The 15,395-nt window shown below is 36.1% G+C and overlaps 1 protein-coding gene across 1 annotated transcript; it reads left to right on the top strand.

Annotated features, from left to right (window-relative positions):
• The first annotated feature begins 10,526 nt into the window (after window positions 1-10,526).
• LOC107949966 (uncharacterized) lies at window positions 10,527-13,834 on the top strand. Its single transcript, XM_016884722.1, has 2 exons — window positions 10,527-10,623; window positions 13,434-13,834. Exons 1-2 carry the CDS (start codon window positions 10,527-10,529, stop codon window positions 13,832-13,834), a joined length of 498 nt encoding a protein of 165 aa, XP_016740211.1.
• Window positions 13,835-15,395: the final 1,561 nt, after the last annotated feature.

Below are 15,395 nucleotides of genomic sequence, written 5' to 3'. Positions count from 1 at the left end.
TTTATTAAAAACAACCCCTTTTTGAGGTGATCCAATCACACTTTATAAAAAAAAGGATTGGTGGCGACTCCCGTTTCTTTTTTTCAAAACCCAAGTCGACCCCGATTTTTATCAAAAAAATGGTGTCAACAGCTTGGTGACTCCACTGGGGACCCAAAATAAGTGAGTCGAGCCACGAGTTGATTATTTTTTGTCTTTTTGTCGAAAATCAAAAACTTGGTTTAAATATACGATCCTTTCATCGCATTTCATGGGTCTTTATTACAATTTTCATCGTTGTGGTTTATAATTGCTGTGTTAGTTTAAGTTTTTGTATATTTCTGCACATTGCATTGCATGACCGTTGGTCACACCCTTTTAAGTGGGAGAGAAACTACGCCTTCGTGAGGTTTTCACCTCCGCATGGGATAGTGAATCGTTTCAGGGATACATCCGTACCTATGTCTTCATGAGATTTTCATCTCTGCATGGCCATAGGGAAATGTATTCCCCTGAACCGAACTCGATCTGTATGAGCCTATAATGAGTGAAGATCGAGGAATCTGCTGGTTCAGGTGCCTTATCTCTAGATCCATACCACATGTAGTGAACCTTAGGAGCCCACCCTAGGTAGAGCCACTCCAAATCCCTAGTGGTTACCCGACTAGGTAGTTTTGTTTCATTGCTTGTTTATGTTTTGTACTAACCCCTCTTGTTGTGTTTTGATCGCATCGCATTTGCATATTAGGAAAGAGATATTGATTCAAGTTTGATTACTAACTTAGAAAGCTTGTCATGGAATACGAATTCCTTGATAAAGTGGAAAACAATACGACTGCCTGAATATATTCTGAGAAACACAAGAAGGATGATGGAAGAGTTCGTGACCTTGCTTCGTGGCCTGAAGATTCAAGGCGATTGTCTAAGAGCCTTCGACGTTCCACCCCTTAAAGAGGCGGACGAGCCTTATGAGGACGGACAGGTGATGGATTGTAACCAAGATCAAGAGAAGGAGCTAGCAAAGGCATCTATTGGCGAGATTGCTTCAAACATGCGGATGAAGAAAAAGACCGATGTTGTTTCTTAGAATATGAGGGTGAGGCCGTACATGTATCCGTTTTATGTAAGGGAATTTTTTTTTAGAAAAGTTTCCTAAATGTAATTGAATTAGAATCAACATCTCTTTAGGCATTGATTTCATGCATTTGCATTACATTGCATTACATGCATTAAAATCCATTGAAAGAGTCTAAACGAGTAAATTTATTTCAGCTAACCTGGAAAACCAACCAACCAAACACCCTTACGATATCCAAGAAAAAACTAGAGAAATGGAACGAAGGTTGGAAAAATTAGAGCGAATGTAGATCCAGATGCAGGAGCAATTGACTGAATTTCAACAGGAGATGAGAGATCAGATGCTAGAATTACGAAGAACTATGATAAACCAGTTCAATCGATTGCTAGCTGGAAAGTTGAAAGAAGTGAAAGACCCGGTGGTTTACTTTGGGGTTGATAATGAGGATATTTTCTATTCCTTCGATTGTTCTCCAACAAGTGTCCAGGTCCAGCCAGATGGGCACCCACAAGGAGCACTCTTTACTATCGGATCCCAATATTATCAGACTAATACATCGACACCAGTAAATTACCTGACAGGCTTAGGATCCAATTTGAGGAACGATTTAGCTAATCCTGTTACTAATCTAGCCGAAATAAAGTAGATGAGGGTAGAGTACCCAGATACTATAAAGGCCCCAAGGAAGAAGGGGAATAAAAGGGATAATGTAGGCGGATATAACAAGGGCCACTCAAAACCAATTGTGGGCAGGTCAAAGACGGAGACCACCAGCCATCAGAGCCCTTTAAAGATAGAATCTGGAGTGAAACCAGGTACTGAGAAGCTCCAGTTAACACCAATTTTGATGTCATATAAGGAGCTGTATCAAAGTTTGTTCGATGCACATGTTGTTGCTCCTCATTACTTAAAACCCATACAACCCCCGTATCCCAAATGGTATGACAAGAACGCACAATGTGACTACCATGCGGGAATTACGGGGCATTCAATAGAGAATTGCATTGCCTTCAAGAAGCTAGTCGAAAAATTCATCAACATGGGTATTGTCAAGTTGGGTGATTCATCTAGTGCAAAAAGCCATCTACCCAATCATGTTGACAACAGGATGAATGAGATGTATGAAGCAATGTTGGCAAATGTTCACATCAGCGACGTGTCTGAAGACGCAATTGGGAAAGGACCTCGTTAAATGTTCGCCGTCATGAATTCTGGAGTGTTCTAAACAATTAGACTGCGGAAGAAATCCCTATAGTTTTTAGAGCTTTTCTAGAGTAATGCTCAGAACATTTTTGTTGTTTTTAGCCTAGAAATGATAGAAATTCCTTTGTGAAATAGGCTTATGTCTGAACGTTGTTATTTTAATGAAATACGTCTGTGTAATTATTTCTGAGCCAATATTTTCATTCTTTGCGAATAATTCTATATTCTTTCATTCTTTTGGATTTTCTTCCAAACCATCAATCATTCATAATTATATGATACAAATAATTATTCATGAATTTATACATTCTTTTGTATATTCTTTGGTACTTGCTGAGGGTCCCCGGATATCAATTACGTAAATGACTCTGATACAGACCCAGATTTTCCTTTTGAACGAGGCATGTGTTCAGAGGGATCTCAGGGCTTTGAAAATGACAAAGATTGTATTTTATCTCCTGACTTGTTAAGGATGGTTGAACAAGAGGATAGGCAGATCCTACCTCACAAGGAATCATCAGAAATTGTGAGCTTGGCGAAGATTAGAATTGACCTGACCGCAAAAAAAAAATGAAGTGAGACATCATCAAGTTACCTCTAGAGTTCGAAGATATCTTTTGTAGGATCATACCAGGATATGCCCGGGTTAAACGCCGATAATGAAATCTACACAACAACACGATGTTAGAAATTTGCAGTATGAACGATGTAATTCTTTGCCGGGGCAATGCCTTTCTTGTTAGCTCAGTATAGCTTTGCACGTTTGAAGTCGAGTTTCTATCCATTCAAGATGTTGTTGGATTTATCCTGATGGAAGGGGAAGATCAAAAGTTTCCAGTTGTAGTTTCACCCCAAAAGGCTCTGCAAAAGAAATCCGATATCAGAGAAGATTCTTCGAAAGGGATAACAAGGACTTGCCTAACTCTATGAGTTCAGATTCCATAAAAAAAGCAAAAAAGAAGGAAAAGAAAAAAGAAAAATCAAAATCAAAATCAAAAGCAGAAAAAAGAAAAATCAAAAAAGAAGAAAAAGAAAAAAGGAGAGGTCAAGCGAAAGCCCGCAAAGGGCGCTTTATGACCAAATGAGGTTTTGAGTTGAAAACCCGAAAAGGGCGACTCAAATTTCGAGTACAATGGGCATGGACATCACCATTATCGAAGACTTCTAATGGGCATTGCTTTTTTTTTGAGAGGCTACTTTATGAGCCAAAGTCATCGTATACCGATACAGAATTTCAGAGAAGAGGGTATTGGAGAATGAATTGAGCTTAAACAATAGCACGATAACTGAGGTCTCAAATTAACTCAGAAGTGGACACCACGATTCATCACTGAAGTGCCTAGAGTTGAACATTGAAAGTTGAAAGAAAATGATTGAGACTTACATGGATTGGCGTGAGAAATTACTGTTTGCCTTCTTTGCTTGTCGAACATCTGTACCGGGGCAATACCTTTCTCTTTGGTTTGCGAGGTTTAGGTAGTTTTACCTATTGAATTCCTTTCTCTCCGAGTATTAGTTGAGCTAGAATTGGATGAAGCAGAATGGATCCAATCGCGATGCGATCAGTTGAACCTAGGAAAAAGGTTAAAAGCTATTCTTCAGGGTCGGATATACCGGAAACAAATGATACGAGCCTATAATGAATAGTGTCATCTCAGAGAATTCCACGAGAGGGTTGGATGTCGAAAAAGATCATTCCTCTCCAAAAGGATTCTAGAGGGAAATGAATGCCAAACCGGGAATGTCCCTACATTGTAAATAAGACATTCTTTAGAAGAGCACTGATCCTGAGTAAGATTGCTAGTCCTATAAACTCGGATCCAGACAAGAAATACTTCGTTTAAAGAAGGAGAAAGGACCAAGGTGAAAACCCGCAAAGGGCACTCTGAGTAAAAAAAATGAAAAATGAGAATGAAAAATGAAAAATGAAAATGAAAAATGGAGAGGCTAAGGGGAAAACCCAGAAAGAGCGCTTTAGGCCAAAAGGGATTTGAGTTGAAAACCCAAAAAGGGCGGCTCAAATATTTGTTCAGAATAGGGCATGAAGCGATCAGAGCGATTCGAATTTTGATCATATTGGGGCATGTGGTGATCTTGCTATGCCTGAATTAACAAGAAAGGATAAGCGACATCTTGGGGATCGACAAAGTATTCTAGATCTCCTAAACACATGCCAAACTCAAAATGGTCTTCAAAAAGTTTGTACAGAGAAGTTCAAGCTGCGATATCTGAGGCACCCAATTCTCATATTATTAGTTGTTCTTGGAATACTTTTTTCCTTTCCAAGATATACATTCCCAATTAATTTCTTTGTCATTTTTCTTTACTATTTTCGATAATTTGTTCTTTCGAGTTATGCTCAGAACCAACTTTATTCTTATCCATTGTTATGACCCTTTTGCAAACGTGTTGCATTGGAATAATGATTAATGGACTAATAAAACTTTCACAAAGGAAATTTTGCATATTACTCTGGAAAGTTTCTAAATATCACAGGAACCTGAAACAGGACGATTGTTTAGAACACACCAGGTAAAGGTTGGAAATTTGAGAAGGAAGAGTCTAAATTTGGACTTTCTCTTTAGATTTCGTTGTCAAATGCATTGATTGAACAAAATGATAAGATGACGGGTTAACAATAAAGCCGGAATGAACAAGCAAGCAATAATCATCAGGCAGTAGGAAGAGGTTACCTCAGAGAAGAGAGCTTTCATCTGCGCATAAGTCTTTGGTATGGCACCTTGAGAATGGTGTAAGAAACCAGAACGATTTAGGTCATGTATCCTTGATTTGTGATAAGATAGGATTGAGATAAAAGCCACATATTTCTACCCTTGGATTGCAGTGAGAGAATGATGGCACAAATTTTGGCGTCCCAGTGGATATAACTTTGAGGTTCATAGTGGGGGCAGCCTGGCTAAATGTTTCTTCAGAAAACGCCAGTCTAGAAGAAAGGTGTTATAGCAATTCGATGACAAAGCCTTAATAAACTTCGAGTAATGATAACCTAAGCGAGGTCATTCACGAAAAATAAAATTCTGCATTCATGCAAACACCATTTACACATGTCTAGTTAGGAGCATTTGATTCATTTTGATCATGCCATCCTAATCATTAGGCATAATTAGGTTCATTATACAGGTCGTGTTCCCCAGGGAATAGACCGAAGAATTTTAGATCTTATCTCCCTGAGATTACAGCGGAGCAGATTGAAGCTAGTAATCCTATCTCCTTGAGATTACAGTGGAGTGGATTAAAATTTAGGATCTTATCTCTCTGAGGTTACAGTAGAGTAGATCGCATCAGGTCTTATCTCCCTGAGGTTACAGTAGAGTAGACCGAAGAATTTCAGATCTTATCTCACTGATATTACAGCGGAGCATATTGAAGCTAGCAATCCTATCTCCCTGAGATTACAGTGGAGCGGATTAAAATAAAGGATCTTATCTTTCTGAAGTTACAGCAGAGTAGATCGCATCAGGTCTTATCTCCCTGAGGTTACAGTGGAGTAGACCGAATAATTTCAGATCTTATCTCCCTGAGGTTACAGTGGAGCAGATTGAAGCCAGAGATCTTATCTCCCTGAGATTACAGCGGAGCAGATCCAAGACACTATCATATCTCCCTGAGATTACAGTGGAGCGGATTAAAATAAAGGATCTTATCTTTCTGAAGTTACAGTAGAGTAGATCACATCAGATTGAAGCTAGTAATCCTATCTCCCTAAGATTACAGTGGAGCGGATTAAAATAAAGGATCTTATCTCTCTGAAGTTACAGTAGAGTAGATCGTATCAGGTCTTATCTCCCTGAGATTACAACGGAGTAGATTGAACCTAGTAATCCTATCTCCCTGAGATTACAGTGGAGCGGATTAAAATAAAGGATCTTATCTCTCTGAAGTTACAGTAGAGTAGATCGTATCAGGTCTTATCTCCCTGAGATTACAATGGAGCAGATTGAAGCTAGTAATCTTATCTCCCTGAGATTACAGTGGAGCGGATTAAAATAAAGGATCTTATCTCTTTGAAGTTACAGCACAGTAGATCGCATCAGGTCTTATCTCTCTGAAGTTACAGTGGAGTAGACCGAAGGATTTCAGATCTTATCTCCCTGAGGTTACAGTGGAGCAGATTGAAGCCAGAGATCTTATCTCCCTAAGATTACAGAGGAGCAGATCCAAGACACTATCCTATCTCCCTGAAGTTACAGTGGAGCGGATTAAAATAAAGGATCTCATCTCTCTGAAGTTACAGTAGAGTAGATCGCATCAGATCTTATTTCCCTGAGGTTACAGTGGAGTAGACCGAAGAACTTCAGATCTTATCTCCCTGAGGTTACAGTGGAGCAGATTGAAGCCAGAGATCTTATCTTCCTGAGATTATAGCGGAGCAGATCCAAGACACTATCCTATCTCCCAAAAGTTACAGTGGAGCGGATTAAAATAAAGGATCTCATCTCTCTGAAGTTACAGTAGAGTAGATCGCATCAGGTCTTATCTACCTGAGGTTACAGTGGAGTAGACCGAAGAACTTCAGATCTTATCTCCCTGAGGTTACAGTGGAGCAGATTGAAGCCAGAGATCTTATCTCCCTCAGATTATAACGGAGTAGATTGAAGCTAGTAATCCTAACTCTCTGAAGTTACAGTGGAGTGGATTAAAATAAAGGATCTTATCTCTTTGAAGTTACAGTAGAGTAGATAACATCAGATTGAAGCCGATAATTCTATCTCCCTGAAGTTGCAGTGGAGTGGATTAAAATCACAGATCTTATCTCTCTGAAGTTACAGTAGAGTAGATCGCATCAGGTCTTATCTCTCGGAGGTTACAGTGGAACAGAATAAAGCAACCGATCCTATCTCCCTGACGTAGCAGTGGATTGAAGCTACAAGTCGTATCTCTTTGAAGTGCGGTGGAGTAGATTGAAGCAACAAGACACAGTGGACTGGAGTGAAGCTACTTAAAGAAAAGCACCAGGACAAGTCCAAAATAGGCGAGACCAGGCAAAATTGGTCTTTCTTGGTCTTTGCTCTGTTCTCGTTACACGACAATGAGCAAAGAGGGGCAGCTGTAGAAGCCCAAATTTGCCCGGGGCCCATTAACCCAAAATACCCCAGCCTAACAAGCTAAAACTAAACCCAAAAACAACAGACCCAGAATGGCCCAATAATAAAAAAACCCTAACAGCCTAAAATGGCCCAAACCTAAACTATTTTCAGCAAAGAAAAGAAAGAAAAAACCCTAGGCGCCGTACCTAGGGCCTTCAGGTCTCTTCTGCCGCACGTCCCATCGGCACCCCCACCTGCCTCTGACCCGCGCCGCACGTCTCCATCAATGCCTGCAAACACGAAAAGAAACAGAGACAGAAAATAGAAAAAGCAATATAGACAATAGGTATTTTGATTTTTATTTATATTTTCTCTTTGGCTATATAAAAAGCCAAGCACAGATCTGAAAAGGGGGGCTTCATCACTGTAACGGGGTTTTTTTTATCACTGTAATCGGGGCTTCTTCTTTTTTTTTACAAAAAGGGCAATAAAATACAACACTTTCAAGAAGATCTATTTTCTGTTTAGATTTTTACTTAGGTTATTTACTCCTATTTTATTTATTTTCTATTTTATATACGAAAACAAAAAGAAAAGGGAAAAAGGAACTCATCGGGAGTCGCTCCGTCTCCTCGCCATCGGAGACTCTTTCTCCGGTGACGGAACCGATTAAAGAGAGGCATAACGACCTTTTCCCCTTTATTTTCGATTGTTTTGAGGCTAGATCCGGACTCAGGGGGTCGAGATCTAAAAAATAATTATTTTTTGCCTTCGCCGGCCATCGTGCGCGGCGGCACCGACGCCGACGACCGGAATCCGGCACGGTGGCCATCGGTCGGGGTTATAGACTAAAGGGGAAGGTGTTTGAGAGGATTTTAGTTGTTTTTTTTAAGAGAAGTGAAAAATGAAGTTTTTTGGTAAAAAATTGGTTTTTATAGCACCTAGAAACGGCGCCGTTTTGGCTTGTTTCAGAAAGCCTCGAAATGACGTCGTTTTGACGTGGATCGGACCGACCCGACCCGAACCGGCAAGGATCCGCGTGTTTTTGGATAAAAGGGATTATTTTCACCTCTGGTCCTTCCGCTTTTGAGGCCGTTTACGATTGAGTCCTATTTTGTTTTTTATTTTTCAATTTTGCCACAAAATTTCATTTTTCTCTCGATTTGGTCCTCAATGAAGCTGTGCGTTTTTGGGAGAAGGGAAATTTTCCCTTCCAGCCCCTCTATGTTATTCGCACATTCAAATCAATCCCTCCTTTTTTTATATTTGATTTCACCCCGTATTGTTTACTTTTATTTCGATTTAGTCCCCTTTTTAGCATTTTTATTATTTTCTTCATTATTTTAATGTATTATCATCTTTTATTATTTATTATTACTATTATTATTATTATTACTTATATTATTGCTACTTATCATATTATTATATAATAGCTTAAATATACATACACGTATACCTTTTTCTTTATAATTTATTTAATATATAAATACTTTTTATCTACTTTAATCTATATACGTAGTTGCATAGTTTCATATTTGATTTTCCATATGTATACGCATCCCCATATACCTTTTGATTTTTGTATATACATACGTATTTTAGGATATATATACATACATACATAGGATTTTACTTTTACAAATTTTATTTATCTTTGTGTTGTTATTATTGCTATGTCTCATATTTGTTTATATGTTCATCATTATTTTATGAAATATTAGCCCTAGTTATCTATTATTTCATGTACAATTATTTTGTCATCTTTTATTTATTTATTTATCAATTTGTTGTGGTTATTCGTGTTATGTTTACATCGTCGTATTTATTATTGTTTTGCTACCCATATTAACATTGCGTTTTAAGATTTTAAAATAAATTAAATTTCGTGTTTAGATTTGAGAAAGTCGTACCCTAACTTACTAGGTTTCGACTTTCACAATAAATCTAAATGTACGAATATTTTCAAATTCAAGTTTTAAACGATCTCGAGAATTAAGAAAAGATCGTGTCCTAACTCACTGGGCATGACCCTTTTTTTAAAAAAATCCGAGATAGCCAAATATTTTCTTAAATAAATAAATTTTTCGGCATGTATTCTCGTATCGGGAATTCAATATATTCTGTCCTAACGCATTTGATATGACACGTTGCTTTCCCGAGATGAGGATTTTTTTTTAAAAATTAATAAATGCAGTATTTTGTATTTAGATTTGAGAAAGTTGTGCCCTAACTTACTGGGTTTCGATTTTCACAATAAATCTAAACACGTGAATATTTTCAAACTCAAATTTTAAATGATATCGGGGATTAAAAAAGGATCGTGTCCTAACTTACTGGTCGTGATCCCTTTTTTAATTTAAGATAGTTAAATATCTTTTAAATAAACATTTTTCATTCGCGTATCGGGAATTCGAGACATTGTGTCCTAACTTACTAGATATGATTCTCTTTTTTTAATAACGTGAAATATGCCCCTTTTCTTGAAAATTTTTAACGTTTTAATACAATGATCGTATTTTTTAAAATTCTTCAAGGTTCTCAATTTTCGACATTAAGACATTAAGTAATCAACTAGGTACCAATTTTGAGCGTATCGAGGGTGCTAATACTTCCTCGTGTGTAACCGATTCTCGAACTCGTTTTTCTGAATTTCGTGGACCAAACTTGTTGTTTTAATAAAATCAAACGTTTATTAAAAACAACCTCTTTTCGAGGTGATCCAATCACACTTTATAAAAAAAGGATTAGTGGCGACTCCTGTTTCTTTTTTTCAAAACCCAAGTCGACCCCAGTTTTTATCAAAAAAATGGTGTCAACAGGAGGCACTGAAATATGAGAATTTGTTGTTTTATCAGATTGTGTACAGAAGATAGAAGAAGTGTAAAATAGAAAAATGCAATGAGATAGATGGAATCGAGAATCTTATACAAGAGGTTGTTCTAAATCATTTTCAACATTACTGGCGAAAAAGTCTAAAGATGATTTCATTCGAGCCACCTCGATGCCTGAACGTTCAAATAAAAATAAGACGATTCAATAAGATTTCGGGGTATCTACTAGACCCCCTATTAATGTGGGTAGTGTATAGAATGCTCTTAAGCCTAAATTGTCCTCAATTGCAAAAAGAGGATGCAGAGCAGAAAGAAAAGTAATTGGCTACTTCTAAGAGAAGTAGGCGTACGGGTCAAAATAGTGCCACTAGAACTGCTTGTTCAGGAATGAAATATACTACTACTAGGTCAAAGGCTAAAGTATCTGCACATACCTATGCCATTCGAGCAAAGGAGGAAGCTACAGCTGCAGATGTGATTGCTGGTACATTCTATCTCTTTGATGTTATTGTGTATGTCCGGGTCTACTCATTCTTACATTTGTACTGCATTAGTAGCGGAAAAGAAGTTACCTGATGAATCTACTGATTATGATATTCAAGTTACTAATCCATTAGGTCAAAGTGTAATAGTTAATTTAGTGTGTCGTAATTATCCACTGAAAGTGAAAGGTTGTGAATTCCCTACTGATTTGATATTGCTACCCTTTCAAGAATTTGATGTTATTCTGGGAATGGATTGGTTATCTTTGCATGATGCTGTGGTAAATTGCAAAAATAAATGGATTGATTTGAAATGTCAGATAAGAGAGATGATTTCAGTTGAGTTTGAGACCCCAAAAGATATTGTTAGAATCATTTCAGCTTTTTCCGCTTAGAGATTGATGCGAAAAGGTAATAAGGCATTTCTAGCTTACATTCTTAATACTCAGGATTTAGAATTGAAGCTAGATCAGTTACCGGTTGTTAGTGAGTTTGCTGATATTTTTCCTGAAAAAATTCTCGAGTTTACCACTAGATCGTGAAGTTGAGTTTGTAATTGATGTGATTCCTGGAACCGATATCAGTAACACCATACCGTATGAAACTAGCCGAACTAAAAGAATTAAAGGTACAGTTGCAACACTTATTAGACCGAGGGTTTATCAGGCCGAGTATGTCTCCCTGGGGTGTACCTGTTTTATTTGTGAAAAAGAAAGATGGTTCTTTGATACTGTGCATAGACTACAGACAATTGAGCAAGGTCACAATTAAAAATAAATACCATTTGCCACGTATTGACGATTTGTTTTTGAAGATAGACCTTAGATCCCAGTATTATTAGTTAAAAGTTAAAGAGTGTGATGTGCCAAAGACTGCTTTCAGAACTCAATATGGTAATTATGAGTTTTTGGTAATGCCAATTGGTTTGACGAATGCTCCTGCTACTTTGATGGATTTAATGAATCGAATTTTTCAACCTTATTTGGATAGATTTGTGGTTATGTTTATTAATGATATACTAATCTATTCCAACTCAGAATTCGAGCATGCACAACATTTGAAGATTGTGCTACAGACTTTGAGAGAAAAGTAGTTGTACGCAAAGTTTAGCAAATGTGAATTATGGTTTCATGAGGTTAGATTTTTGGGTCGTATAGTATCAACTGATGGGATTTATCTGTTGTGGTAAATTGGAAAACTTCGAAAAATGTTTCAGAAGTACAAAGTTTTATGGGTCTAGCAGGTTACTACCGATGATTTGTCAAGAATTCTTCGATTATTGCTTTACTGTTGACCCGATTACTATAGAAAAATATTGAATTTTTTTGGTCTGAGGAGTGTCAGTAGAGTTTTGATCAATTGAAGAAGATGGTGACGGAAGATCCAGTCTTGACTCAGCCAGAATCTGGTGTGCCGTATGTTGTTTACAATGATGCATCTCTAAATGGTTTGTGTTGTGTGTTGATGCAGTCAGGAAAGGTGGTAGCTTATGCTTCTCGACAATTAAAGCTACATGAGAAGAATTACCCTACACATGATCTTGAGTTGGCCGTAATTGTATTAGCTTTGAAGATTTGGAGACATTATTTATACAACGAGAAATGTTACGTGTTTACAGATTACAAAAGTTTAAAATATTTGATGACTCAGAAAGAGCTGAATTTGAGACAGAGATGGTGGCTAGAATTACTGAAAGATTATGATCTAGTTATTGATTACCACCTAGGAAAGGCTAATGTAGTTGCGGATACACTTAGTCAAAAATCGTGATTGTTTGTACTTCGAGCGTTGAATGCTCATTTAACTTTTAATGAAGATGGTTCTGTATTAGTAGAGTTGAGAACGAACCTCTGTTTCTTCAACGAATTCAAGAATTGCAAGATGATGATTCAAAATTGGTGTTGAAACGAAAAATAGTTCCAAACAATTTGAGTTCAGAGTATAACATTGATGACAATGATATGTTACGTTATCATAATAGAATTTGTGTTCCAAATAATTCAGATTTGAAAAATGACATTCTTTTTTAAGCTCATAGTAGCATGTTCCAAATAATTCATATATTGAAAAGGATGTATTGGTGGCCGGGTACGAAACGGGAAATTTGTGAATTTGTAGCTAAGTGTTTGATTTGTCAGCAAGTGAAAGCAGAACATCAGGTGCCAACGAGTTTATTACAACCTGTCATGATTCCTGAATGGAAGTGTGAGCATGTCACGATGGATTTTGTATCCAGTTTACCTGTAACTCTGAGAAAGAAAGATTCGATCTGAGTTATTGTTGACAAATTGACTAAATCAACACATTTTATTCCAGTCAGAAAAAAACTTTTCACTTGAGAAATTAGCGGAATTATATATATCTGAAATTGTGAAGTTACACGGGGTTCCAACCTTCATTATTTTAGATCAAGATCCAAGATTTACATCGAGATTTTGGAGTAAACTGCAAGAGGCTCTGGGTACAAAACTAAATTTTAGCACAGCATTTCATCCTTAGACTGGCGGGCAATCAGAACGAGTGATTCGAATTTTAGAAGATATGTTGAGATGTTGTATACTCGACTTTGGAGGTAGCTAGGAAAGGTATTTACCGTTGGCTGAATTTGCATATAATAAAAATTATCAATCCAATATAAAAATGACATTATTTGAAGCTCTTTATGGAAGGAAATGTAAGACACCATTGTATTGGTCTGAATTGAGTGAATCTAAACTAGTAGGAGTAGACTTGATCTGAGAGTGTGAAAATAAAGTTCGAATTATCCGGGAAAGTTTGAAAGCTGCTTCTGATCATAAAAAATCGTATGCAGATTTGAAAAGAAGAGATATAGAATTTACGGTTGGTGATCAGGTATTCTTAAAAGTCTTTCAGTGGAAGAAGGTGTTACGGTTCGATAGGAAAGGGAAGCTGAGTCCAAGATTTATCGGATCGTATGGAATTGTTGAAAGAATTGACCTTGTAGCTTATCTATTAGCTTTTCCTCCTAAACTTGAGAAAATTCATAATGTGTTCCACGTATTGATGCTGAGACGGTACAGATCTGATCCTTCACATGTGATTCCTCATAGTGAAATTAAGCTACAACCAAATATGATGTATTCGGAAGAACCGGTGAGAATTTTAACTCGAGAGGTTAAAGAATTGCAGAATAAACGAGTACCGTTAGTAAAAGTCTTGTGGCACCGACATGTTTCTGAAGAAGCTACATGAGAAACTGTAGAATCAATGAAAGTGCAATATCCGAATCTATTCTCAGGTAACAAATTTTGAGGACGAAATTTCCTAAAAAGGGGAGAGTTGTAGTAGCCCAATTTTCAGTGGTGTCAGAAACAATGATTTGAGACCACCAAATCTGACAAATAAGCTCATAAATTTTATTATTTAGTATTTACGAGTCAACTGTGATTTTAGAAAGATTTTTGAATCAATAATTTATGTTTTATAATAAACTATTAGGTTTGAGTGGTAAAAACTTAGGTTAAGTAATTTTAGAAAATGAGGTATCGTGACCTTGTTTTTATAAAACGAGCCATAAATATTTTTATAAATATTTACGGAGTTTCATTAAGGCATTATTAAAGTTTTGTTAGAAAATTTTAACGTTTTGATAGTTAATTAATTAAAAAGGACTAAATTGAAAAAGGTGCAAAACATTTGAATTATAGGAAATAAGTGATTAAATAGCTTGATAAATAAATAATTGAGGACTTAAGAAGAAAATAAGCCCAAAATAAGGGCATGAGGCGGCATAAGTAGAAAAGAAAACAAAATCATGTGATTTAAGGGTAAAATTGGAAATAAAATAAAATTAAATAGCCAAAATGAGATTTTAATAGTTTCTAGACCATTTATTCTCCAATTTTTTTGCCCAAAAACACTATTGAAGAGCTCTTAAAGCTGGCTTTCATATTTTAGCTTCATGTGAGTTTAATTCTTGCCTTTCTCTTGTAATTTTTGTATTTTTAAGACTTTTACAATTAGGTCCAACTAACTATTTCATTAGTTTTTGATTTTATTGGAAAATTTAAAACTACCATTGATGAATAATTGATGTTTATGATGAAATAACATGATTTAGAGCTTTAATTTTGTTGTATGATGATTTTATAAATGATTTTATTATATATTGATTTTAGGACCAAATTGTGAAAAGGTTAATAATTATGGTTTGATATTAAATTTATATTTATCAAGGGCTGTATGATAGCCTAGAATATTTATATAAATTATCAATTGACAAAAATTAGTTCATTTAATGGACTAATTAGTTAAGGGATTAAATTGCAAAAATTGAAATGTTAGGGTAATTGTGTAATTTTGAAAAATTAAGGGGTATTCATTATGAAGTGAATTGGAATTGAAATATATGATAATGAATGGATAGTTTTATATTCTAGATCAAGATCTCGTAGATACTCGTGAAAAAGAAAAATTAGCAGAACAGTCCCTGAACTTCTACAAATCTTACAATTTAACTCAGGTAAGTTCATATGGTTAAACTTTAATATATATACACACACATATATCTAAATATATTGAATTGATAAATGGTATTATGTATTTATTCAAATTTATTGTTGAAAGTGAAATATTGTTAAAATTGTGAATTTAAATTGAATGTTCGAAATGAATGAAACGCGAGATTTGAGTACATTCAGTATTCGGCAAATTGACGACAATGAAGGAAAAATGTGGCAAATTACCCAAGTAAACCGAGGTTCAACATTTGTTGCGAACTTTCATATTTACTTTCCGTTTAGCTCTCATGAGC

Source organism: Gossypium hirsutum, chromosome D03 (genome assembly GCF_007990345.1).
Source record: "Gossypium hirsutum isolate 1008001.06 chromosome D03, Gossypium_hirsutum_v2.1, whole genome shotgun sequence".
NCBI lineage: Eukaryota > Viridiplantae > Streptophyta > Magnoliopsida > Malvales > Malvaceae > Gossypium > Gossypium hirsutum.
Note: the sequence above shows the minus strand (reverse complement) of the source record. Positions and strands in the feature narration are given on the sequence as shown.

Excerpts from the sequence above, each read along its gene's own strand:
- LOC107949966 (XM_016884722.1), top strand. The coding sequence starts at position 10,527 with ATGAAATATACTACTACTAGGTCAAAGGCTAAAGTATCTGCACATACC. Across the intron at positions 10,624-13,433 it reads AGCTGCAGATGTGATTGCTG|ATTTGAAAAGAAGAGATATA; the intron begins GTACATTCTATC and ends AATCGTATGCAG.